Raw genomic sequence first — 26,752 nt, 5'->3', positions numbered from 1 at the left:
CCACCTAGGAGCACTCATTTACTTTGCGGTTTTCATGTGGTTACTTGGTGTTCTAATATCTGATTGCTACCCAGGTTGATCTCCGTTCGGTAGAACGAATAAATGTCCCGATCACCGAAATAAACCGAATACTTCAAAGTCACTTAAATAGCAGGGAGAGGAAATAACCAAATGGATACAGGGAAATCCTTTACAATGGCCCCCCTTTTTCTCCCTGCTCCGGCAGACACGGTTGGACCTTTCCTGGTCCAGTAGGGGCGGACGGGAAGTCCAATGTTTAGTCCGATAACAAGTCAGTTGGACGTGACAGCCAGTCTGCATTCCTGTTTTGTTTGCCTGGGTGGTAGTGGATAGTAAAGTCATACGGTTGCAGGGCAAGGCTCCAGCGCAACAAATGGGCATTATCTCCTGAGACCCGGTTAAGCCAGACCAAGGGATTGTGGTCAGTGATGAGTGTGAAGACACGGCCATATACGTAGGGAGTTAATTTCTTAAGGGCCCAAACTAATGCTCCTTCTCAATGGCCTCCTTCTCCTTCTCAATGGCCTCCCTTGGTAGAAGTTTCCGGCTCCTTCTCAATGGCCTCCTTCTCCTTCTCAATGGCCTCCCTTGGGAAAAGTTTCCTTCTCAATGGCCTCCCTTGGTAGAAGTTTCCGGCTCAGGTAGGCCACTGGGTGTTCCCCTCTGTCCTCTCCGATCTGGCTTAGTACTGCCCCCAGTCCAAACATTAAAGCGTTTGTTAAGACCTGGGGCAGCCAACACAGGAACATTAACAAAGACCTGTTTTAGAGCTTGGAAAGCCACCTCACACTCCAGGGACCACAGGACTTGACGGGGTAATTTATTTTTCGTCAAGTCAGTCAGGGGTTTGGCCAGGACGCTATAGTCTGGTACAAAGCGTCTATAATAGCCGGCTGACCCCAAGAAGGCCATGACTTGTGTCTTGGTACGGGGAGTGGGTCAATTAGCAACGGACTTGATCTTAGCCGGCTCTGGTCGTTGCTTACCACACCCAACTCGGTGGCCCAAATATTGCACCTCCGCCATCCCAATGTGGCACTTGTCTGGTTTCAAGGTTAAACCGGCCCCCCTAATCCTGTCTAATACTGCTCCTACATGTTCCAGATGCACCTCCCAGGTATCGCTATAAATGGCAATATCGTCCAGGTAGGCACATGCATAGTCCTGGAGACCTTCTAAGAGGCGGTCCCCAATCCGTTGGAAGGTGGCTGGGGCGTTCTTCATCCCGAACAGTATAACCCAGAATTGGTATAGGTGGAACAGGCTGATGACCCCTGACTTGGGTACCACATTTTCCGCTAGGGGGATCTGCCAGTATCCGTTACATAGGTCTATCATGGTCAGATACTTCCCTGTAGAGATGCGGTCAAGCAGCTCGTCCATCCGGGGCATCGGATAGGCGTCTGTGACTGTCTTGTCATTGAGCCACCTGTAATCTACACAGAAGCGGGTCATACTGTCCCGTTTTGTTACTAAGTTTACAGGTGAGGCCCAAGGGCTGTCCGAATGCTCTATTACCCCTAGTCGGAGCATTTAGTCTATTTCTTTCCGCATCCCATCTCTGACGGCTTCGGGAATGCGGTAGGGAGGATGCCTTAGGGGCGCCTGCCCTTGGGTGTCTACTTTGTGAACCGCTAGCGGGGTATACCCGGGCTCCTGGGAGAACGTGACCTGTTTGACTTCCAGTAAGCGGATAGCTTGTGCTCTCTCTTGGGGCGCCAGCTGTTCCCCTAATTGGACAAAGCCTCAGTGTCCTCTCCAGCTGGCGCACAGATGGCTGTCACCTCCTCAGCCCTTTCGTTATATGCTTTGAGCATGTTGGTGTGAAACGTCCGTTTCACATCTTCATTCTCGCAGCTGGCTATAGTGTAGGTGGTATCGCACACCTGTCCTATAACCTTATCTGGACCCTGCCAGGCAGCCTGGAGCTTGTCGGTTTGGACTGGTCTTAGCACCATGACCTTTTATCCGGTCTGAAAGCTCGCTCCAGCACATAGGGCACAATCGGGTTCCCCTCTTTCTCTGTCTGTTCCTCCCAGTGATCCTTGATAAGGTCTAGAGGCCCTCACACCCGCCTCCCATATAACAATTTGAATGGTGAAAACTCGGTTTATTCCTGGGGCACCTCCCGGTATGCAAAGAGGAGGTGCGGCAGGAATCGCTCCCAATCCTTGTAGGCTCCCGTGAACGACTTCAGCATTTGCTTCAGAGTCCAGATGAAGCGTTCACAAAGGCCATTGGTCTGGGGATGGTACGGGGAACTGGTTTAACCCCGCAGACCTTCCATAGCTGCTGGATCACCTCGGCCGTGAATTGCATACTCTGGTTGGATAGAATCTCTTTGGGAAATCCCACTTGTGAGAATATCTTGACCAGGGCATCAGCCACAGTCTCAGCCTGGATATTAGAGAGGGCTACGGCCTCGGGGTAGCGGGTGGCATAGTCCACCACAGTAAGTATATAGCGCTTACCGGAGCGGCTAAGCTGGGCCAGGGGTCCAACGAGGTCTACGGCTACGCTCGTGAAGGGTTCTTCTATTATTGGCATAGGGACCAGTTTGGCTTTCCCTTCTTACCCACCCTTTGACATATCTTGCACGTCTGGAAATATGCCCGGACGTCGTCGGATACCCCAGGCCAGAAGAAGTTCTGGATTACCCGATGTAACGTCCGACGTATTCCCATGTGCCCTGCTAAGGGAACATCATGCCCAATTCTCAATAACTCCTGCCGGTATTTCTGTGGGATTACTAGATGGAATTTTTTCCGGGGCCCAGGTACGTTGACCCGTGTCTCGGTGAGCCTGTATAAGCGGCCATCCTCCCAGACTAACTGCTCCTTCTCTAACCCCCATGTCCTCCCTTAGCCTTTCCCATGTACTTTCTGAGTGAGGGGTCTCCTGCTACTTCCCTCCCAAAGTCCTTCGGGGTATCCCAAGGGAGGGGCTCTGCAGTCAGGGGTAGGGTAGGTTGGCTTACCTGGGTCTCAGTAGAAGGTGGATGGCTCTCGGCAGCACGACTTTGAACTCTGGTTACCGCTTGAGTCACGTGAGGGGATGCTGGTACAAACGCAGAAGTTAGAGGACCAATATCATTGGCCAACACAACTTCTGAGGGTAATTCCTTCATCACACCCAGTTGGACATTGCCAGCTCCAGCGCCCCAGTCTAGATGCACGTGTGCGGAAGGAATCCGATACACCGCCCCCCTGCCACTCTTACAGCTATAGATTTCCCCGGTCTTTTAAAGTTATCTATAAGATGCCGTTAAACTAGGGTGATTGTAGCGCCACTGTCCCTTAGGCCCCAGGCAGTCTTCCCGTTGACCATCACCAACTGACAATGGTGTTTCCAATTGTCAGTTATGGTAGATTGGACAATGAGAGCTTCATATAGGGTGCCCAGGGGTTCCTCCCGACTCAGCTCCTTTGTGTCCCAGGCAGAGGGTACAGGGTAGTCCACACAATGGGCTGCGGCCTTGGGTTGAGGGAATCCTGGGCGAGTCCAATTGGACCTGGGGGCTTCCAATGTCAATTGTTGCGTAGATGTCCCAGTTGGTTACATCGGAAGCAGCGGGGCTCGTTGCCAGCCTGACGTGGGTAGCGGTGGTTGGAAGCTACCGGTCGGCTAGGGGGCTGATACCTGGTTACTGTTGGTGGTGATGGTACTACAGGTCGGGGAGGTTGGACCCGTGGGGTGACCCCAGCTGTCTCACGAGTATCAGCGTTACTCATCTGCGAGCTTGGCAGCCTCCGGTAAGGAGAGGGGTCTGCGGTCTCCTACCCAGTCTTTGACATCTGTCTGGATGTGGTCGTAGAACTGCTCCAAGAGTATTGGCTATAAGATGTCATCCGCAGTAGTGGCCTGGCTGCTGTTGACCCAATTGCTGGACAGCTGTAGCTGGCAGGCCCATTCTGCATAGGAATCTTTGTCTGTTTTGCGTGAATCTCTGAACTTTTGGCGGTATGTCTCCGGGGTCACCGCGTACCGAGCCAGGAGTGCCTCTTTAACCCTTGCGTAGCTGTGAATCTCCTGCTCTGGTACTGCCCGGAAGGCATCGGCGGCTTTGCCTGACAGTTTCCCAGCCAATATTGAAACCCACTCGTCTGCAGCCACTCTGTTGTGCAGGTTACACTGTCGCTCAAAATCCGCTAGATAGCTATCAATCTCACATTCCTTCTCATTAAAAGCTTTAAAGGCACTGAAAGGATTGTTCCTTGTATCTACTGTGCTGTTCTCTCTGCTCGGGGAACGTGCCGCTGCTCGCTGGGTTTCAGCCAGCCTCATCTGCAGCTCTATTTCTCTCTTTTGTTTCTCCTCCTCTGCTACAATGTTCATTACCTGCAGAACAATGTCAGCCGTTGGGTTCGGACCGAACCATGCCAATCTCTCCCGAATCTCCATGTTTGTCTGCGATTCATTTTCCCGAACCACCGGTGTCTCCATCTCCCGAACGGCCGCTGTTGCCGCAACCAAGTTCTCCCGGTCTAGCTCCATTAATTCAGCAATGATGACCCGCTTGGTTTTGTTGCTGGCAATCCTTCCACGAACCTCCAACAGTTCCTTTAACGTGTTTTATTTAAGCAGTGTGTACCAGTCTTCCATTCACTGTCCCCAGTGTCTGCTTGGATTCTTGGTGCAGGAGAAAGGAAGATCTCGCCGCTGCCAACCAGTTGTGACGGTCTTAACTGGTATCACCGTCTAGTATTCCTTTTCCCAATAGCAAAGTATCGCCTAGAATCTGCAGGAATAAATATCGCTGGTATCGCCAAATAATCCACACATGAGCCAAAGCTTAATGCTGGAACAAGACTGATTTACTGGAAGCAACAGGCATTCAATTTATACAGTACAAGCTCCTCCTCCTGGGCCAGGCTAGATAATTGAGTTTCAGCAACATACTAAACTCAATTATCTGCTGGCTAGAAACATTAACAATTTTCAAATTTTTTGGAAATATACTTTCTACATGACATATGCATATAATCCCTACATCACTGGGTAGCTGAGGATACTGGGAGTTACATATCCAAATTGCACGAAAATCCGTTCGGTAGTTTCCGTGTCGCATCGTGTGGAAATTTGACCGGCTCGCCATGTGGTTGTATCCGATTTAGAGTTCCATGAAATTGGTAGCAAGAGCCGGTCTTTGTTCGTTGCAGAATTACACGAAAACCACCATAGTTATACTGCATCTGGTTACATGAGAATGCTCCCCTCGTTCGGTTGATTGGAACTCCCGAACGCCGGTCTGATACTGTGAGTGGAAATAGGTCAGATGGGACTTCTATAAAGACCGGGTGTTCGTGTGATTGTAATGCCGAAAACGGTTCCAGGCAATCCACGAGTAAGTCCCGCTGGCCGCGTTCGGGAGATTTAAGATGGCCGCCATCCTTTGTTCTCGCCACCTAGGAGCACTCATTTACTTTGCGGTTTTCGTGTGGTTACTTGGTGTTCTAATATCTGATTGCTACCCAGGGTGATCTCCGTTCGGTAGAACTAATAAATGTCCCGATCACCGAAATAAAACGAATACTTCAAAGTCACTTAAATAGCAGGGAGAGGAAATAACCAAATGGATACAGGTAAATACAGGGAAATCCTTTACAGATTGATAAACCGAAAGATAAGTGATTTAATTCCTAAATGACAGAGAATTGATCAGTGAGAATCTATACACCCAAACTGCTTTATTAATCTAAAGTTGTTTTGATGTCTACAGTATCCTTTTAATGAAGATGACAACAAAAAATTAGCCCTCTCTAAAGTGGATGTGCCTATTGCACAGATGTGTAAAAAAGACCACTCTGCCTATTCAAGATTCCAGTAGACTACAGGAGGCAATGGATAAAAAGACAGGATCTGCATTATGGAAGATTTATTTATGTATTTTTTAATTCCTCTACAAATGTAGCTCGAAGTAAAGCCCTTATCTCCGGTAGCAAAGGCCCCAATGTGTAAGAATGGATTCACTGGAGAAGGTGTACTTTGGTAAATTAAAAGAAGATTCTCTCACAATCTACAACATATTAGAACGGCTTCTGACTTCCTGGCAGTTTCTACTTTAGAGGCATTAAAACTTTCAGCTAAATCAATGGGACTCTCCACTGTTGCCAGATGAGAAGTCTGTCTCAGGAATTGGTCGGTGGATTCAGTTTCAAAGCATTCTCTATGTCTTTTTCCTTTTGAGCAAGGCAGATTTTTCGGTTCTCAACTTGATAATCTTCTTAAACAAATGTCAGAGGGTAAAAAAAAAAACGATTCTGGAAGAAAGAAAAAAAAAATAGAGCAAAAAATTAGTCAGCAGAAATAAGCCCATGTATAATTTCCTTTCATAAAACAGGTACAAGAAACTATAATAGACAACTCATTTGATTCTAGAAGTAAATAAAAATGTGTAGGTAAAACAAATGACTATATGTTCTGATATCAGAACTGTAGGAGGAAGACTACTGAATTTCTTTTGTCAGTGGCTAAAACTGTCATGACATGAAGGGGTGCTGCCCTGGAACAGCACTGGCCCTTTAAATGTGGGAGACAATTTAGCAAAGAATAAAGGCAAGGACACAATGAATAGAATAAATCAAGAAATATATAGGGAACCAAAGGACAAAAGAATATGTAATAAATATATACAAAGCCACAGAATAATATTTACAATAAATCAAGATAACCACAAATTGGGCAGGCAGAGTATACTTAAACAGTCCTTTGGTATAAAGAATGTATTTGGGCAGGATTGTGCAGCCACCACAGAAATAGGTGGGACACAGACCCAGAGCCACAAAACAAATATATGGCACCAGGAAGCAAAGCCCGAAGCAGGACAAACGAACAAGGCTGCAGGGTCATTATCACTGGTAATAAGGCAGAGGCAGGAACACTGAATCAGAACACAGGATCAGGAGGCATAGGAATGCAGGACCCGGAGGACACAGGAACACCGGACCAGGTGGACTCAGAAACCCAAGACCAAGAAGACACGCGAACAGAGGATCAGGAAACGCAGGACACAAGATCAAGGAGCGGAGAGTCAGAATCGCCGGAACCAAGAAACAGGAGACAAGAGACAATGATCTGACCAGGAGTGAAGGGAGAAACCAAACTACATAGGTGCTAAACACGGACCAGGTGAAGTGCTTAACGAAAAGAAATTCGGAACAGTGCCAAACACAGATAGTGGTGAATGTGGGTACTGCACGAGGGCAAATCAACTAAGAAGTGTTGTGACAAAAACATCACCACAGACAGTTGGGTCCTATCTATTATATAAAAGGATAGCAGATACAGCCCTGCTCACCGATTTTTCTGATCTTTTATTCACACAGCACAACTGCAGCCTTTAATATAGAAGTTCAGAATCTTCTAAGAAAAAAATGTGACTGAAAAAGTTGAGCCTACAGACTACTTCACAGAAGCCTATTCCAGACTTTATTTTGGTTTGAAAACTAGATGGGTTTTTCAGATCCATTTTAGACCTTAAAGAAGTAAATAGTCACATTACAAAGAAAATAATTAATATGGAAATGTTGTGCCAGCCACTTATATTATGCCTATCTGCACATTTCCATTGCAGAAAAAAGGAGAAAAGGTTCTGTGTACCAGAACGAGACTGGCTTCTTTATTACCATTTCAGAGCCCTTCTTTTTGGTCTCCACTCAGCCCCTCTTGTCTTTACCAAGGTGCTAGTGGTCATTACAATTGCTCTAAGAAAAGGAAGGTCTCCATATTATTGTATACCTGAAAGACTGTCAGATAAAGGTAGACACAGAAGAGCATCTAAAACAAGATATCAGAATAGAGTCTACATGTCTTCAACTACATGGATGAATTCTGAACCTGGAAAAATCTGAATTTGTTCGCTTCAGAAGATTTCAATTTTAGGAAGAACAATTAAATAGAAAGTCAGCGCTGTGCCTGCTGGAAGAGGGAGAAAAAAGAGAAAGTTGAAAAGATAGGTTAAATACCGAAAAGGGCTCTGTACGAGTTTCAAGTCTATCCTAAAGCTTTATCAACATTTTTTGGTTTGGACACGATTTATATTTTTATTTTGATGCCTTGCTGTTAAGGTCTGTCTGCTTTTTATAGGCCATTTTACAATTTTTTAACAAATAAAGATGCACTACTTTTGAACTACCTTGTTTTTATGTTATGGATGGCAGTGAGTGCAGACCTTTTGGAGCAAGGTGGTTAAACTTTCATTTGGGATTAGTCCGGCACCACTTTACAGCCTATGCAAAACATCAGCATAAAGTAAGTGATTGCGGTATTTTTATTTTTTCTTCCTTCTGTGGATATGTTTTGCCCAGTGCGATTGGGGTTGCAGGACTAAAATTTTTACAGGAGTTTGATTAAATTTAAAATTTGTGGCTCTAATTATAGACTCAGTTCTGCTGAAGATTCTTCTTCCCACAGGAAAAAAAAAAAACACTCAAACTCATTAGCTGCTATATAGAGGGGAAAGAAACCTAAAATAAGGGAGGCTCTGCTGGGCCTTCTTACTTTAGCCATTCTAGTTGTCAACTGGGCCAAGGCAAGGATTCGCTCCTTACAAAGAAATATTTTTTTCAGAGTGGAACATGGAGAATTCTTCGCTGGATCATCTTCTGAGAATTTTTCCCTCAACAACAAAAAGCTTATTTTTTTCCAGTTTCTATCGGATATCCTTTCTTTCAGGATTGAACTGTGATAATCAATATAGATGCTTCTTCCTTCGATTGTGGAGCACATTTGGAAAAAACTGGGCAAAAGGTCAATTGACAATATGAGGTTCTAGGAAATTGTCAAACTTCAGAGAACTCAAGGCAACATGGATGACACTGATGAGTTTCAAAGGGCAGCTTCAAGGTCACCATGGTAAAGTATGTTCAGACAATGCCACAACATATGTGTTACAAGGTGAAATGAAGACTTGCCCACCCTATTTAAGTGCTAATCATTAACAATTGTCTGCAAATGAAACTATTACCTAAAAAAGTGGTAATTTTCATAACTTTTGCTTATATATTATGTGTCTCGTGTGTGTGATTAATGATTGTTACATGCAAGTTTCCAGATCAACTTGCATGTAAGTTTTCCAGTTCTTCTGTGCATATGTTGTTAACTTGTTGTAAAATGACAGATTGTGTCTCTTCTTTTGTTTTGTGTGCCTTATCCCCTCTATTACAGTTGATTTCTCATTTCTCAGTGTTCCCAACTCATGTCCTGCAAGCCCACGTGGAGGTGGGTCTTCCGGTTACCGTTTTAACAGCAACATTGCTTCTGATCTACAGCTGGCAGCAGAATATGCCGCAAAGGCAATGGAAGAACACCATACCGAGTCTCATAGAGAAGACAGTCATAAGGTACAGCGACATACATTTGAATACAGAATACATATTCATATAAGATACAGTTGTTGTGGTGCCAGGTGGTCCCTGCGTCTTAATTACCTTTTGGGATTAAATTGTTCATGAACTGCTTAACTCCAAAGTTGGCTCTCCAGCACCATTGCTCGCTGTCCCTGTCCACATCTGGTTTTATAAAATCAGCTTGAGGAAACATGGACTGCTGCTGGTTGACTTAGAATGGTCAGCTGTAAGCTGTAGCTCCCCCCCCTCCCCCCCCCTTTTTTTTAACTGAATGAGCTACTAATCGGCTTAGAGCAGTCAGCTGACTGCTCTAAGCCAATCAGCGACACCCTTGTGTGGGAGCAGTCCTTGCTTCCTCAAGCTTAAATCCGGAAACTGGATGTGTACAGGCACAGCCAGGAATGGCGCTGGAGAGCCAACTTTGGAGTTAAACTGTTAATGAACTTTTTTATTTTTGTTTTTCCTTTCCTTTTTTTGTGTGCAAATAACTCCTTCCCAACGCTAGACGGAAATTTCCCGTCATGCTTGTCCTTGCGTTAAGGGTGCACAATGGAAAATTTCCCTAATTTACTTACGTTAACCCCAGATCACGGGGATCGCAGGGTTAACGCTCCTCCTCAAGGCAGACCAGGAGCACATGATCACCCTGTCCCTGCTGCTGTGATCGCTCTGATAGGCTGTTAGAGCAAACACATGTGCTGCAGGGACTCCTGATCTGCCTCCCTGCGCTTCCGCATTCAGTGTGAAGTGCAGGGAGACTGATCAGCAGTGATCTTCTTCTCCCTGTAAAAAAATAAAAAAAAAAGTTTAAATTAAATCCCACCCCCCAATCCCCAGCTTTAATAAAATTTACCCCTTCACTGCTATTTGATCACTGACTACAGTGATCAAAATACAGATCAGGGTATTTTACTGTGATCTGGTTTGTTGTTGTTTTTATTCCCCAAAGGTTAACTTTTTTTTTTAATCCTCATGGATTACATTTATTTTATTAATTTAAATATTTTAAAATTATGTATTTAGCTAGCTGTGGTGGGTGGAAGTTAGTGGGGAATTGGGGAATTTTGGTGTTAGGCTACCTAGGGGTTAACATTAAAAGTAAAAAAAAAAAAAGTGTTTTAATAACGTTAAAAAAATATATATATTTTGCTAGCTGGGATGGGTGGGAGTTATGGGAAATTGGGGAATTTACTGTTAATGCTGCTTACTGCTAGTTAGGAGTTAACGGTAAAAACAAAGTTTCTAAAAATGTTAAACATGTAAAAAATGTTTTAAGAGTTTAAAAAAAATGAATATAGTAAAAAGAAAGTTTTAATAAAGTAAAAAAATGCATTAAAAAATACCACTACACCTGGAACAAACTAGCGGAAAAAATTATCCCACGCTAAGGTTCAAAATATGCCTTTTGAATTACCCATGGTTGTATTATTGAATAAATAGCATGTGTTTGTGGGGAAGTTTGAATAACCAACCAGCTAAACTACTCCAAAATGGAACATGGAAACAGCATAAAACTTCAGTTAGAAAAAAACTGAAAGACTGCGTCTCAAATGTGCCCCTTCAACAGCCACATACGGGGATATTGTTGTACTCAGATGACATAGCTGAGCAACATATGAAATATTATATAGCTGTAGCGCACACATGATTTGCTAAATATACTGTGCAAACTCACTTTGTGTGTCAAAAAGGCAGCAAACTATGCTTATTACCACTACACTTGGTACAAGCTAGCGGAAAAATGATCCCTCGCTAAGGTTCAAAATATGCCTTTTGAAATACACTGGGATGTCTTCTTTAAGAAATGAAGTCCAGCCCAGGTTTTCTGAGCAGTTCTGGCTCACTGCCTAACGAGATCTGTAACGGATCACCTGGTACCCGACTGGGTACCTCCGTTGATGGATGCTCCTAGTGCTTCCCAAGGGCTCCAAGCGCTCCACTTGACACCATAAGCACTGCAGACCCCATGAACCGCCGCAGCCTTGTTGGGGTCTCGCCGTCTCCTTCCCACCCTGGACCTACAACAAGACTCCAGGGGGTGAACCTCTCTTCCTTCAGAGAGTAAAGCAGGAACAAGCTCTTAAAAGAGCTTAGTGATTATAGCCAGGGGTGTATACAGCGTATAGCAATCCTCAGTGTAGATGCAGCCTTTTCCCCCACACATGAGACGAGGCTCTGTTATTATTAAGTGTTCTTGCATAGCAAGACCACTTAATGTTATCTCACATATATATTATTATTATTAAGTGTTCTTGCATAGCAAGACCACTTAATGTTATCTCACATATATATTATTATTAAGTGTTCTTGCATAGCAAGACCACTTAATGTTATCTCACATATATATTATTATTAAGTGTTCTTGCATAGCAAGACCACTTAATGTTATCTCACATATATATTATTATTAAGTGTTCTTGCATAGCAAGACCACTTAATGTTAACTCACATATATATTATTATTAAGTGTTCTTGCATAGCAAGACCACTTAATGTTATCTCACATATATATTATTATTATTATTCTTATTATTCTTATTATAGCCAAATTTGCCACCCTAACTCCTCCCACAGTTTTTACACTACATAGACAAAAATATACCAAAACGTGCAGATTGTTCCCGATCGGATTGCTATTACTTTGTGGAACGTTTCGCCGAATGGTTCACGGAATATCGTCGTTCTTGTGGCGAAATTTGTCCCATAGGAATGAATGGCAAAGCTAGAGTGGGAGCTGGCAAAAGCTGAAAAATCAGGACATGATCTCTAAACTGCCACCACTCCCTCATTTTCAGGCCCACCTACACAAATCTTATATCAAAACGTTCAGCTATCCCTGCTGCCACTAGAAATGTCCACGGCTAAGCCATAGTCCTGATAGTTTTCACAATATGACCATTTGTTTGCAACTCACGCCTTCCATTGACATTCATTGAAACTCCACTCTGCAAAGCTCACATTTGAAGGGCAATTTCTAAACTGCGACTGTGCCTTCATTGTTAATATCTCAGAGACATACTATACATCAAAATGTAGGTCTGGGTCTTGTGATTCTCACAATATAAAGCTCTTCACTGTAGGATTTATAGTTTTAAAAATATGACCGTTTGAAGATGGCAACCACAAAAATACTCTGACCTGTGCCAGGCTGCAGCAGCAAGTGATGTCATAGACAAAGCCTTTTACACCTGCTAATGTTTTTATAACTGTATGTTTTAATGTAAATGTAAAGCACTTTGGGCAACAACATTGCAATTAAATGTGCTATATAAATAAATAATAGTTACTCCGCCCACTCCAGTTGTAGACTACTGGTGGAGGCAAGAACACTTCACAATTTCCCCAGAAATTGTAGCTTTTCTAGTTATTATTATTATTATAGCCAAATTTGCCACCCTAACTCCTCCCACAGTTTTTACACTACATAGACAAAAATATACCAAAACGTGCAGATTGTTCCCGATTGGATTGCTATTACTTTGTGGAACGTTTCGCCGAATGGTTCACGGAATATCGTCGTTCTTCTGGCGAAATTTGTCCCATAGGAATGAATGGCAAAGCTAGAGTGGGAGCTGGCAAAAGCTGAAAAATCAGGACATGATTTCTAAACTGCCTCCACTCCCTCATTTTCAGGCCCACCTACACAAATCTTATATCAAAACGTTCAGCTATCCCTGCTGCCACTAGGAATGTCCACGGCTAAGCCATAGTCCTGATAGTTTTCACAATATGACCATTTGTTTGCAACTCACGCCCTCTATTGACATTCATTGAAACTCCACTCTGCAAAGCTCACATTTGAAGGGCAATTTCTAAACTGCGACTATGCCTTCATTGTTAATATCTCAGAGACATACTATACATCAAAATGTAGGTCTGGGTCTTGTGATTCTCACAATATAAAGCTCTTCACTGTAGGATTTATAGTTTTTAAAATATGACCGTTTGAAGATGGCAACCGCCAAAATACTCTGACCTGTGCAAGGCTGCAGCAGCAAGTGATGTCATAGACAAAGCCTTTTACACCTGCTAATTTTTTATAACTGTATGTTTTAATGTAACTGTGCAACAACATTGCAATTAAATGTGCTATATAAATAAATACTAACAGTTACTCCGCCCACTCTAGTTGTAGACTACTGATGGAGGCAAGAACACTTCACACAATTTCTCCAGAAATTGTAGCTTTTCTAGTTATTATTAAGTGTTTTTGCATAGCAAGACCACTTAATGTTATCTCACATATATATTATTATTATTATTCTTATTATTCTTATTATAGCCAAATTTGCCACCCTAACTCCTCCCACAGTTTTTACACTACATAGACAAAAATATACCAAAACGTGCAGATTGTTCCCGATCGGATTGCTATTACTTTGCGGAACGTTTCGCCGAATGGTTCACGGAATATCGTCGTTCTTGTGGCGAAATTTGTCCCATAGGAATGAATGGCAAAGCTAGAGTGGGAGCTGGCAAAAGCTGAAAAATCAGGACATGATTTCTAAACTGCCACCACTCCCTCATTTTCAGGCCCACCTACACAAATCTTATATCAAAACGTTCAGCTATCCCTGCTGCCACTAGAAATGTCCACGGCTAAGCCATAGTCCTGATAGTTTTCACAATATGACCATTTGTTTGCAACTCACGCCTTCCATTGACATTCATTGAAACTCCACTCTGCAAAGCTCACATTTGAAGGGCAATTTCTAAACTGCGACTGTGCCTTCATTGTTAATATCTCAGAGACATACTATACATCAAAATGTAGGTCTGGGTCTTGTGATTCTCACAATATAAAGTTCTTCACTGTAGGAATTATAGTTTTTAAAATACGACCGTTTGAAGATGACAACCGCCAAAATACTCTGACCTGTGCAAGGCTGCAGCAGCAAGTGATGTCATAGACAAAGCCTTTTACACCTGCTAATTTTTTATAACTGTATGTTTTAATGTAACTGTGAAGCACTTTGGGCAACAACATTGCAATTAAATGTGCTATATAAATAAATACTAACAGTTACTCCGCCCACTCTAGTTGTAGACTACTGATGGAGGCAAGAACACTTCACACAATTTCCCCAGAAATTGTAGCTTTTCTAGTTATTATTCTTATTCTTATTATAGCCAAATTTGCCACCCTAACTCCTCCCACAGTTTTTACACTACATAGACAAAAATATACCAAAACGTGCAGATTGTTCCCGATCGGATTGCTATTACTTTGTGGAACGTTTCGCCGAATGGTTCACGGAATATCGTCGTTCTTGTGGCAAAATTTGTCCCATAGGAATGAATGGCAAAGCTAGAGTGGGAGCTGGCAAAAGCTGAAAAATCAGGACATGATTTCTAAACTGCCAACACTCCCTCATTTTCAGGCCCACCTACACAAATCTTATATCAAAACGTTCAGCTATCCCTGCTGCCACTAGAAATGTCCACGGCTAAGCCATAGTCCTGATAGTTTTCACAATATGACCATTTGTTTGCAACTCACGCCTTCCATTGACATTCATTGAAACTCTACTCTGCAAAGCTCACATTTGAAGGGCATTTTCTAAACTGCGACTGTGCCTTCATTGTTAATATCTCAGAGACATACTATACATCAAAATGTAGGTCTGGGTCTTGTGATTCTCACAATATAAAGCTCTTCACTGTAGGATTTATAGTTTTAGAAATATGACCGTTTGAAGATGGCAACCGCAAAAATACTCTGACCTGTGCCAGGCTGCAGCAGCAAGTGATGTCATAGACAAAGCATTTTACACCTGCTCATTTTTTTTATAACTGTATGTTTTAATGTAACTGTGAAGCACTTTGGGCAACAACATTGATATTAAATGTGCTATATAAATAAATAATAACAGTTACTCCGCCCACTCCAGTTGTAGACTACTGGTGGAGGCAAGAACACTTCACAATTGAAGATTATACTAGCTTTAGTGTACTAATAATCTTAATTTTAGTAATGACAGGCGAATATTTGCATATCTTTCTTTACTGAAAACTCCAGCAGCATAGAAACAGTAACAACCAATCAGAGAAAAGATATGGTGCCCATAAAAGGCCCTGTCTATGACATCACTTCCTCTTTCTTTGAAGCGAATGATAACCACAACAAACATAAACATAGTCCGTTAACAGTTCAACAAACGTAGTAGAGAAATAACTCCGACAATTCCATGGTGAAACGGTATGGAAGATGAGACTTTGTCCCGTAGAGAAGACGTTCGTGCTGAAAGAAAAGAAAAAGGTGAAAGGTTTCTGGAGTGGTAACATGTCCGTATACAGTAAACATTACGAAAACCTGCAAGATGTTCCAGAGGATATTTAGACTGTGAATCTATCAATACTTAAATAAACTTGCTAGTTAAGACATGTGATAAGGAGAAAGCATATAGTGCAATGGGTAAGACCAGGAATTCAAATATACAGTACTAAACATATACACTCCTAAGTGGTAATACAATCATAACATGCATGTCTTCCTGAACACTGAAACACAATCTGTATAGTACAACTCACCTGGGCGGGATCCAAAGGGTGGGAAATATTCGCCTCCTGTCATTACTAAATTTAAGATTATTAGTACACTAAAGCTAGTATAATCTTCAATTTTACCACATGACAGGAGGCTTCATATTTGCATTTTTAAAGCTTGAATTGACCAATGTGAAGGAAGCATGAGATGTTTGCCGAAAAGAGAACGTTCTAAACGTACTCTCTCGCGTTCAGTCCACGCAGCGAATAATGCCGGCTAGGGAAGCATCGGCCGAACAGGTTTGCGAGGCCGCCGTTCCTCTGACCGAGTGGCTCCGAAACAAGGTTCGACGCCTGTTAGAGACAAAAAACAGAGTTCGAATGGGGTAGAGATATTGGTGTACCCTATTAGCGTTCTGACCACGCATAGTGTGGCGTCTGACACAAAGCATGGGTATGACCCTGAAGACGAAATCCGACTTAGTTCGTCTCGACATGGTAAGGTAATCCCGTCTGGCGTGGTGGAGAAACCATGCATATCGCAGGCCCCAACGTCCGCCACCGTCTAAATGAGGCGAGGTCTAATAAGAGGACTAGTTTGGCTGAAAGTTGCTTCAGTGACAAACAAAGATTGTCCAGACATTCCCGAAGGAATCTCAGCACCACATCCACCTGCCAGAGGCGTGAATATTGGGTGCCGGGGTCTCGGCAATTCGGCACCCCGTAGTAGTCGACAAACCAGTGTCTCTTGATCCACTGGTCTGCCCTGTACCGGAACGTACGCCGCCAATATGGCGGATCTGATCACGTTGAGGGGTCGATATGACCGACCCAACGAGACCAGGTGTGACAGAAAGTTGAGGATCAGTGGGACAGGTGCGGTAAAGAGATCAGTATCCCACCAATCATTCCAGGCCCACCAGGCAAAATATAGCCTTCCCTGGTGCCGGGAGCCTATGAGTCCCATAGGAGGTCTTAGTTGATGCAATAAGTCGTGAACTGACCAGGAGCCCCTGAAACCGTCCAGGCAACTAGTGCCAGTCGTCCTTCCATGACAAGGGAGTGGGCTTCCCCTCGAGGTCCCGTCAGAAGTAGAGGGAAGGTAGGGAGTAGTAGAGGGTCTTCGGGAGACATCTCCGGGCGATCCGGGAAATCACGGTTGGCCCTGCCCGAGGGTGCCATGAGCAGGAGCGATATCTTGTGGGTGTGTGTGTATCGAAACACCCTTGCTATTGTGGAGAATGGTTGGGTCACGTTAGCAGGGGTTCATCCATCGTCCCGTGTCCGAAGGAAGAGTCAAAGATCGTTTTGCCAATCCAAGTTGTATGTGAAGTAATCACCCTCGAAATTCCATCCTCACTTCCGCTGACAGAGGGATCCAGTGGTCGTATGAGTGATCGGCGCGTACGTAACTCACCATCAGTCGTTGCATGGCCCTGTAGTGTAGTGGGCCAGGGAATTTCGCATGTATGGGAGAGGAGGGGAGGAATCCCACAATCCAGCGAGTATCCTGAGAGGAGACGCATCCAACCTTAGAGCGTGTCCAACAGTTATCCTCATAGAGGCGCTCTTTGCCGTAGACGGACGCGGAATGTAGTCCTCCAAGCCGATGTCGAAACCGAGGGACTGGCCCGATGCAGATGGAGAAGCGGTCTTTGTCTGTGTACAACAAAAAACCCATGGAGTCCCGAAAGTGAATGACAAATTCGTCCGCAAACGTAGCCTGGATTCGTAAAGAATCAGCAAGTCTTCCAGGTATACGAGGCATTGCATGCTCAAATTTACGGATGTGTGCCCTCACTGGTTACAATAGCTTCGCGAGCACCACGGAGTCGTAAACTGCTGTGTTTGTCCTCGCCATTGGAATCGGAAGGGGACTTCGGCAGTCCAGGGCAACGGGCACTGACCAGCGCGTCCTTGAGGTCCAGATGTGTATACCAGGCTTTATCGCTTAGGAGGTCTTGTAGAAGACGAGTTTCCTCCATCCTGAAGCATTGTATACCATGTAGGAGTTCCGTTGATGTAGTCTCCTGGCTTCGTCTTGACCGAGGAAAATTTGTTGAGGAAGCCTTCCCTTCCAGTGCATGTTGAATTGCGCCCCTCCTGAAAAGGGTGCGGGTTTTCTTGTCCACGAGGCGTTCCTGTTCCGCCAGTGTGCGTAATGGGGGTGAAGGGGCGACCTGAACGGCTGTGATAAAAACTCTATGACATAGCCTTGTACTGTCTAGTGTAGTAGATGGAAGAAGTATGAGGACTGTGTATACGATCTGGAACCTGTCGCCCAGAAGCGGCTGATGGCTCGGTTCCACTACCGACCAGTCCTCCCAGAAACACCTTTCCCCGTAGGGGTGTGGAAGACTTGTTTTAGCGAGGTCCGGGTTAATTTAGCGTGGTGAGTAAATTCACGTGTTCCTTGAGTACTGCAATGAACACTACGTTCGAATAGTAGGCCATGTGCTTTAGTGTGTTGTTGATGCGGCCCAGTTCAGATTTGCGTCTGTCGGCGTATAGTGCGTCCTTTACGTTGCCCAGGAGACATATCGAGCATTGAGCCCATTCTTTTGAGGAGGTAGGGTTGAGTTGTGTACCCTGGGGTACTCTGTCTTGAGGCGTGCGCATCCTTCCATCCCTCGAGGGTTGTGCAGCCAATAGTGTTCGTTCTTCGGCTACTCTGGTTTAGTGCCGACTACTGTTACCTCCGCCTCAGTCACCGTCACAGAGTAAGGTTTCCCTAACGTACTTCGAGGAAGTGTGGGGAAGGTCTTGCCGTTCCATTTCCTTAGACGGTGAGCTGTCTCATCTACCATGTCCAACGTACGTGGTGGGTAATAGTCTTCTTTGTCGGAAGATTGTGGTGGACGGGGTTTGGATTCCCGGTGTTCCGCCTATTTGGTCTGTTCGATGGGCGTCTTGCCCTTGACCTTAGTGGCAGGGGGTCTGGAGCCCTTCCCTTGCCGTTTTGACTTGAAGGCTTGTGGGCCTGAGGCCTCCATCAAGCGGTGTGGGGTAGAGTTCATAACAGAAACTTCTCCACTGAGGCCGTTACTGCGGCGTTTATCATTGTCTAGAAACGTGTGAACGTTAGTGTCCACCATAACTCAATCCCGTCCTGTTGGGAGATAGCGGTCGTCAGTGGGAGTAGTGTGTGGGGGTCATCACGTAGGGGTGTTAGGCTCCTGGTAGAACTGGGGATCACCCAGGTAGAACGGTTTGGATTGCCTGCTTTAGTTTGTCTGAGAGTATGAATACTCGTGTCAAGTGTAGAGGGGTCACCTCTATAAGTTTAATCTGGCTACTGAGAGCCGCGGTGCAGGCGTGACTGGCTGGTAGAGGTGTTGGTCTGGCTAGCCGGGTTCACCACAAAAGTACGCCAGAGCTGTATGCACATTTTTTAACTATAGTGGCCTATTATATATATATAGGTGCGTGGGGCCTGTCTCCATAAGGTCTGCAGCCGCAGGACCCATGTCTATTAGGCTGGTTTCATCCCAGGTGGCGTGCCATGGTAACCCAGAGGACACCCACATCATAATTATTGGCACCTTACAAACATTGCATGCTTATCTGGGGGTCATCCCAGGTGGTGTGCCATGAAAAATTACCCAGAGGACACCCACGTTCAATATGTACACTAGGCACGGTAAGTATACATCTATGTATACCTGTGAAGGGTACACCGCAATACAGTCAGTTTCCTTAGTGATCCAGCTGTCAATCCACATCCGGCATGGTACTGTTGCCTTAATGTAAAACTGACCGGCAGTGTTTAAACATCCATACGTGTCTGTAGTAATCAGTGGTAAAGTTGGCCTAGGCCTCCGTGCGTATGATCGGGGTTCACCCCGGGTGGTGTGCCGTGGTAAACCAGAGGACACCCACATCAAAGGTACTGGTCTGGCCGTGACCTTGCATGCATATCTGGGGGGTCACCCCAGGTGGTGTGCCATGAAAAAATACCCAGAGGACACCCACATAAGTTTGCACCAACAGGTACAGTAATACAATATGACCCTCTGCAGGGTACAATAATATAGTATGCCCTTTGTAGGGTACAGTAACACAGTATGCCCTTTGAAGGGTGCAGTGATATAGTTGATCTTGTTATAGGTACAGTATATGTTTGTATAACAACTGTGATATTGTATGGCTTCACAATAATACATAGATTGTGTGCATGCTCAACATATAATCGTCCAGTGTAAGGCATGAGAATAAAAAATAATAATTGCATCAATCAACGAATGTGCCCGGAGCGGGGGACCCCTGAAGGGGTTAATCCAGATGTATCTCCTTTAATGCCTGCATGTAATTATTTGTTTGGTAAAATCTTTTACCAGAAAAGAGGACATTCAAATATATTCTGGTTTCCAAGTGCAGACTGGGGGATGTTATTTATACCCAATTTAATATGATGCATTAATAAAATTAAGGACTGAGTCAGCCCTGCTGGGAATTGAACCTGTGAGCACCAAGAGATGAGTATTCTTCTGATGAAGCATCAGCCCACTGAGCTGTCTCACTATACTTCAGACACTTTTGGCAGGCACTGTGGCAAAATACATCGAGAGAATACATGGAGGAAAAACTGAAAATCCAGCTTGCACTCTCCCATTGTTCACTGGGAGAGCATACACTTGTGGAGCCCGGCGGTCGGGTGAGTTCCTGATCCGCCGAGCGAGCAGGGAAGGCGGCCGTCGGGTATCTCGCGAGCCGCGAGATCCAAGATGGCCGCCGCCCGCATGTGAGGGTGCGTCGCGGATCGCGGTTCGCGGTCGCGCGGCGCAAAGGGTAAAAGCAACACAAACGCTGACCCCAGCCTCCCTCCACCCGTCCCCATATAGTCCCCTGTGTAAAAGAAAAGGGCCAGTCCGCGAGGCGAGCGCGACACGGGTAGTCGTTGCGCCCGCGGATACCAGGCAATAAGGTGGAAATAAAGGGGGGGAAAAAACAGAGGGATACAGAGAAGGGACAGGAATAAGGGGGGCCAAGGTAGCAGGTGTTAGTAATAAATAGAGTAATATATAGTGGTATGTACAATCAGAAAAACAGTGTAAATTAAGAATCTACAAGAGAGGTAAAATACTCTGACCTGATGTATGGCTGGAGCAGCAAAGAAAGAGGAAGTGATGTCATAGACAGGGCCTTTTATGGGCACCATATCTTTTCTCTGATTGGTTGTTACTGTTTCTATGCTGCTGGAGTTTTCAGTAAAGAAAGATATGCAAATATGAAGCCTCCTGTCATGTGGTAAAATTTCCCCAGAAATTGTAGCTTTTCTAGTTAAGTGTTCTTGCATAGCAAGACCACTTAATGTTATCTCACATAATTATTATTAAGTGTTCTTGCATAGCAAGACCACTTAATGTTATCTCACATATATATTATTATTATTATTCTTATTATTCTTATTATAGCCAAATTTGCCACCCTAACTCCTCCCACAGTTTTTACACTACATAGACAAAAATATACCAAAACGTGCAGATTGTTCCCGATCGGATTGCTATTACTTTGTGGAACGTTTCGCCGAATGGTTCACGGAATATCGTCGTTCTTGTGGCGAAATTTGTCCCATAGGAATGAATGGCAAAGCTAGAGTGGGAGCTGGCAAAAGCTGAAAAATCAGGACATGATCTCTAAACTGCCACCACTCCCTCATTTTCAGGCCCACCTACACAAATCTTATATCAAAACGTTCAGCTATCCCTGCTGCCACTAGAAATGTCCACGGCTAAGCCATAGTCCTGATAGTTTTCACAATATGACCATTTGTTTGCAACTCACGCCTTCCATTGACATTCATTGAAACTCCACTCTGCAAAGCTCACATTTGAAGGGCAATTTCTAAACTGCGACTGTGCCTTCATTGTTAATATCTCAGAGACATACTATACATCAAAATGTAGGTCTGGGTCTTGTGATTCTCACAATATAAAGCTCTTCACTGTAGGATTTATAGTTTTAAAAATATGACCGTTTGAAGATGGCAACCACAAAAATACTCTGACCTGTGCCAGGCTGCAGCAGCAAGTGATGTCATAGACAAAGCCTTTTACACCTGCTAATGTTTTTATAACTGTATGTTTTAATGTAAATGTAAAGCACTTTGGGCAACAACATTGCAATTAAATGTGCTATATAAATAAATAATAGTTACTCCGCCCACTCCAGTTGTAGACTACTGGTGGAGGCAAGAACACTTCACAATTTCCCCAGAAATTGTAGCTTTTCTAGTTATTATTATTATTATAGCCAAATTTGCCACCCTAACTCCTCCCACAGTTTTTACACTACATAGACAAAAATATACCAAAACGTGCAGATTGTTCCCGATTGGATTGCTATTACTTTGTGGAACGTTTCGCCGAATGGTTCACGGAATATCGTCGTTCTTCTGGCGAAATTTGTCCCATAGGAATGAATGGCAAAGCTAGAGTGGGAGCTGGCAAAAGCTGAAAAATCAGGACATGATTTCTAAACTGCCTCCACTCCCTCATTTTCAGGCCCACCTACACAAATCTTATATCAAAACGTTCAGCTATCCCTGCTGCCACTAGGAATGTCCACGGCTAAGCCATAGTCCTGATAGTTTTCACAATATGACCATTTGTTTGCAACTCACGCCCTCTATTGACATTCATTGAAACTCCACTCTGCAAAGCTCACATTTGAAGGGCAATTTCTAAACTGCGACTATGCCTTCATTGTTAATATCTCAGAGACATACTATACATCAAAATGTAGGTCTGGGTCTTGTGATTCTCACAATATAAAGCTCTTCACTGTAGGATTTATAGTTTTTAAAATATGACCGTTTGAAGATGGCAACCGCCAAAATACTCTGACCTGTGCAAGGCTGCAGCAGCAAGTGATGTCATAGACAAAGCCTTTTACACCTGCTAATTTTTTATAACTGTATGTTTTAATGTAACTGTGCAACAACATTGCAATTAAATGTGCTATATAAATAAATACTAACAGTTACTCCGCCCACTCTAGTTGTAGACTACTGATGGAGGCAAGAACACTTCACACAATTTCTCCAGAAATTGTAGCTTTTTTTTATTCTTATTATAGCCAAATTTGCCACCCTAACTCCTCCCACAGTTTTTACACTACATAGACAAAAATTTACCAAAACGTGCAGATTGTTCCCGATCGCGTTGCTATTACTTTGTGGAACGTTTCGCTGAATGGTTCTCGGAATATCGTCATTCTTGTGGCGAAATTTGTCCCATAGGAATGAATGGCAAAGCTAGAGTGGGAGCTGGCAAAAGCTGAAAAATCAGGACATGATTTCTAAACTGCCACCACTCCCTCATTTTCACGCCCACCTACACAAATCTTATATCAAAACGTTCAGCTATCCCTGCTGCCACTAAAAATGTCCACGGCTAAGCCATAGTCCTGATAGTTTTCACAATATGACCATTTGTTTGCAACTCACGCAGTCCATTGACATTCATTGAAACGCCACTCTGCAAAGCTCACATTTGAAGGGCAATTTCTAAACTGCGACTGTGCCTTCAATGTTAATATCTCAGAGACATACTATACATCAAAATGTAGGTCTGGGTCTTGTGATTCTCACAATATAAAGCTCTTCACTGTAGGATTTATAGTTTTTAAAATACGACCTTTTGAAGATGGCAACCGCAAAACTACTCTGACCTGTGCAAGGCTGCAGCAGCAAGTGATGTCATAGACAGGGCCTGCTAATGTTTTTATAACTGTATGTTTTAATGTAACTGTGAAGCACTTTGGGCAACAACGTTGCAATTAAATGTGCTATATAAATTATAACAGTTATTCCGCCCACTCCAGTTGTAGACTACTGGTGGAGGCAAGAACACTTCACACAATTTCCCCAGAAATTGTAGCTTTTCTAGTTATTATTCTTATTCTTATTATAGCCAAATTTGCCACCCTAACTCCTCCCACAGTTTTTACACTACATAGACAAAAATATACCAAAACGTGCAGATTGTTCCCGATCGGATTGCTATTACTTTGTGGAACGTTTCGCCGAATGGTTCACGGAATATCGTCGTTCTTGTGGCAAAATTTGTCCCATAGGAATGAATGGCAAAGCTAGAGTGGGAGCTGGCAAAAGCTGAAAAATCAGGACATGATTTCTAAACTGCCACCACTCCCTCATTTTCAGGCCCACCTACACAAATCTTATATCAAAACGTTCAGCTATCCCTGCTGCCACTAAAAATGTCCACAGCTAAGTCGTATTCCTTATAGTTTTCACAATATGACCATTTGTTTGCAACTCACGCAGTCCATTGACATTCATTGAAACTCCACTCTGCAAAGCTCACATTTGAAGGGCAATTTCTAAACTGCGACTGTGCCTTCATTGTTAATATCTCAGAGACATACTATACATCAAAATGTAGGTCTGGGGCTTGTGATTCTCACAATATAAAGCTCTTCTCTGTAGGATTTATAGTTTTTAAAATACGACCGTTTGAAGATGGCAACCGCAAAAATACTCTGACCTGTGCAAGGCTGCAGCAGCAAGTGATGTCATAGACAAAGCCTTTTACACCTGCTAATTTTTTATAACTGTATGTTTTAATGTAACTGTGAAGCACTTTGGGCAACAACATTGCAATTAAATGTGCTATATAAATAAATACTAACAGTTACTCCGCCCACTCCAGTTGTAGACTACTGGTGGAGGCAAGAACACTTCACACAATTTCCCCAGAAATTGTAGCTTTTCTAGTTAAGTGTTCTTGCATAGCAAGACCACTTAATGTTATCTCACATATATATTAAGTGTTCTTGCATAGCAAGACCACTTAATGTTATCTCACATATATATTATTATTATTATTCTTATTATAGCCAAATTTGCCACCCTAACTCCTCCCACAGTTTTTACACTACATAGACAAAATTATACCAAAACGTGCAGATTGTTCCCGATCGGATTGCTATTACTTTGTGGAACGTTTCGGCGAATGGTTCTCGGAATATCGTCGTTCTCGTGGCGAAATTTGTCCCATAGGAATGAATGGCAAAGCTAGAGTGGGAGCTGGCAAAAGCTGAAAAATCAGGACATGATTTCTAAACTGCCACCACTCCCTCATTTTCAGGCTCACCTACACAAATCTTATATCAAAACGTTCAGCTATCCCTGCTGCCACTAGAAATGTCCACGGCTAAGCCATAGTCCTGATAGTTTTCACAATATGACCATTTGTTTGCAACTCACGCCTTCCATTGACATTCATTGAAACTCCACTCTGCAAAGCTCACATTTGAAGGGCAATTTCTAAACTGCGACTGTGCCTTCATTGTTAATATCTCAGAGACATACTATACATCAAAATGTAGGTCTGGGTCTTGTGATTCTCACAATATAAAGCTCTTCACTGTAGGAATTATAGTTTTTAAAATACGACCGTTTGAAGATGGCAACCGCCAAAATACTCTGACCTGTGCAAGGCTGCAGCAGCAAGTGATGTCATAGACAAAGCCTTTTACACCTGCTAATTTTTTATAACTGTATGTTTTAATGTAACTGTGAAGCACTTTGGGCAACAACGTTGCAATTAAATGTGCTATATAAATAAATACTAACAGTTACTCCGTCCACTCTAGTTGTAGACTACTGATGGAGGCAAGAACACTTCACACAATTTCCCCAGAAATTGTAGCTTTTCTAGTTATTATTATTATTATTCTTAGTATAGCCAAATTTGCCACCCTAACTCCTCCCACAGTTTTTACACTACATAGACAAAAATTTACCAAAACGTGCAAATTGTTCCCGATCGCGTTGCTATTACTTTGTGGAACGTTTCGCTGAATGGTTCTCGGTATATCGTAGTTCTTGTGGCGAAATTTGTCCCATAGGAATGAATGGCAAAGCTAGAGTGGGAGCTGGCAAAAGCTGAAAAATCAGGACATGATTTCTAAATTGCCACCACTCCCTCATTTTCAGGCCCACCTACACAAATCTTATATCAAAACGTTCAGCTATCCCTGCTGCCACTAGAAATGTCCACGGCTAAGCCATAGTCCTGATAGTTTTCACAATATGACCATTTGTTTGCAACTCACGCAGTCCATTGACATTCATTGAAACTCCACTCTGCAAAGCTCACATTTGAAGGGCAATTTCTAAACTGCGACTGTGCCTTCATTGTTAATATTTTAGAGACATACTATACATCAAAATGTAGGTCTGGGTCTTGTGATTCTCACAATGTGAAGCTCTTCACTGTAGGATTTATAGTGTTTAAAATATGACCATTTGAAGATGGCAACTGCCAAAATACTCTGACTTGTGCCAGGGTGGAGCAGCAAGTGATGTCATAGACAAAGCCTTTTACACCTGCTAATGTTTTTATAACTGTATGTTTTAATGTAACTGTGAAGCACTTTGGGCAACAACATTGCAATTAAATGTGCTATATAAATAAATAATAACAGTTACTCCGCCCACTCCAGTTGTAGACTACTGGTGGAGGCAAGAACACTTCACAATTTCCCCAGAAATTGTAGCTTTTCTAGTTATTAAGTGTTCTTGCATAGCAAGACCACTTAATGTTATCTCACATATATATTATTATTATTATTCTTATTATAGCCAAATTTGCCACCCTAACTCCTCCCACAGTTTTTACACTACATAGACAAAAATATACCAAAACGTGCAGATTGTTCCCGATCGGATTGCTATTACTTTGTGGAACGTTTCGGCGAATGGTTCTCGGAATATCGTCGTTCTTGTGGCGAAATTTGTCCCATAGGAATGAATGGCAAAGCTAGAGTGGGAGCTGGCAAAAGCTGAAAAATCAGGACATGATTTCTAAACTGCCACCACTCGCTCATTTTCAGGCCCACCTACACAAATCTTATATCAAAACGTTCAGCTA

The 26,752-nt window shown here is 43.5% G+C and overlaps 1 protein-coding gene across 1 annotated transcript in view; it reads left to right on the top strand.

Annotated features, from left to right (window-relative positions):
- FOXK1 (forkhead box K1) overlaps positions 1-26,752 on the top strand; it is a 388,665-nt gene that overhangs the window by 79,757 nt on the left and 282,156 nt on the right. The window contains exon 3 of the mRNA XM_063430220.1: positions 9,206-9,362. Within this exon, the coding sequence (XP_063286290.1) occupies positions 9,206-9,362 (157 nt within the window). The remainder of the gene's footprint in view (positions 1-9,205; positions 9,363-26,752) is intronic.

This window comes from Pelobates fuscus, chromosome 8, assembly GCF_036172605.1.
Source record: "Pelobates fuscus isolate aPelFus1 chromosome 8, aPelFus1.pri, whole genome shotgun sequence".
In the NCBI taxonomy this organism is placed as follows: domain Eukaryota; kingdom Metazoa; phylum Chordata; class Amphibia; order Anura; family Pelobatidae; genus Pelobates; species Pelobates fuscus.
The sequence above is the reverse complement of the archived record's forward strand: the minus strand, read 5'-3'. Positions and strand labels throughout refer to the sequence as shown.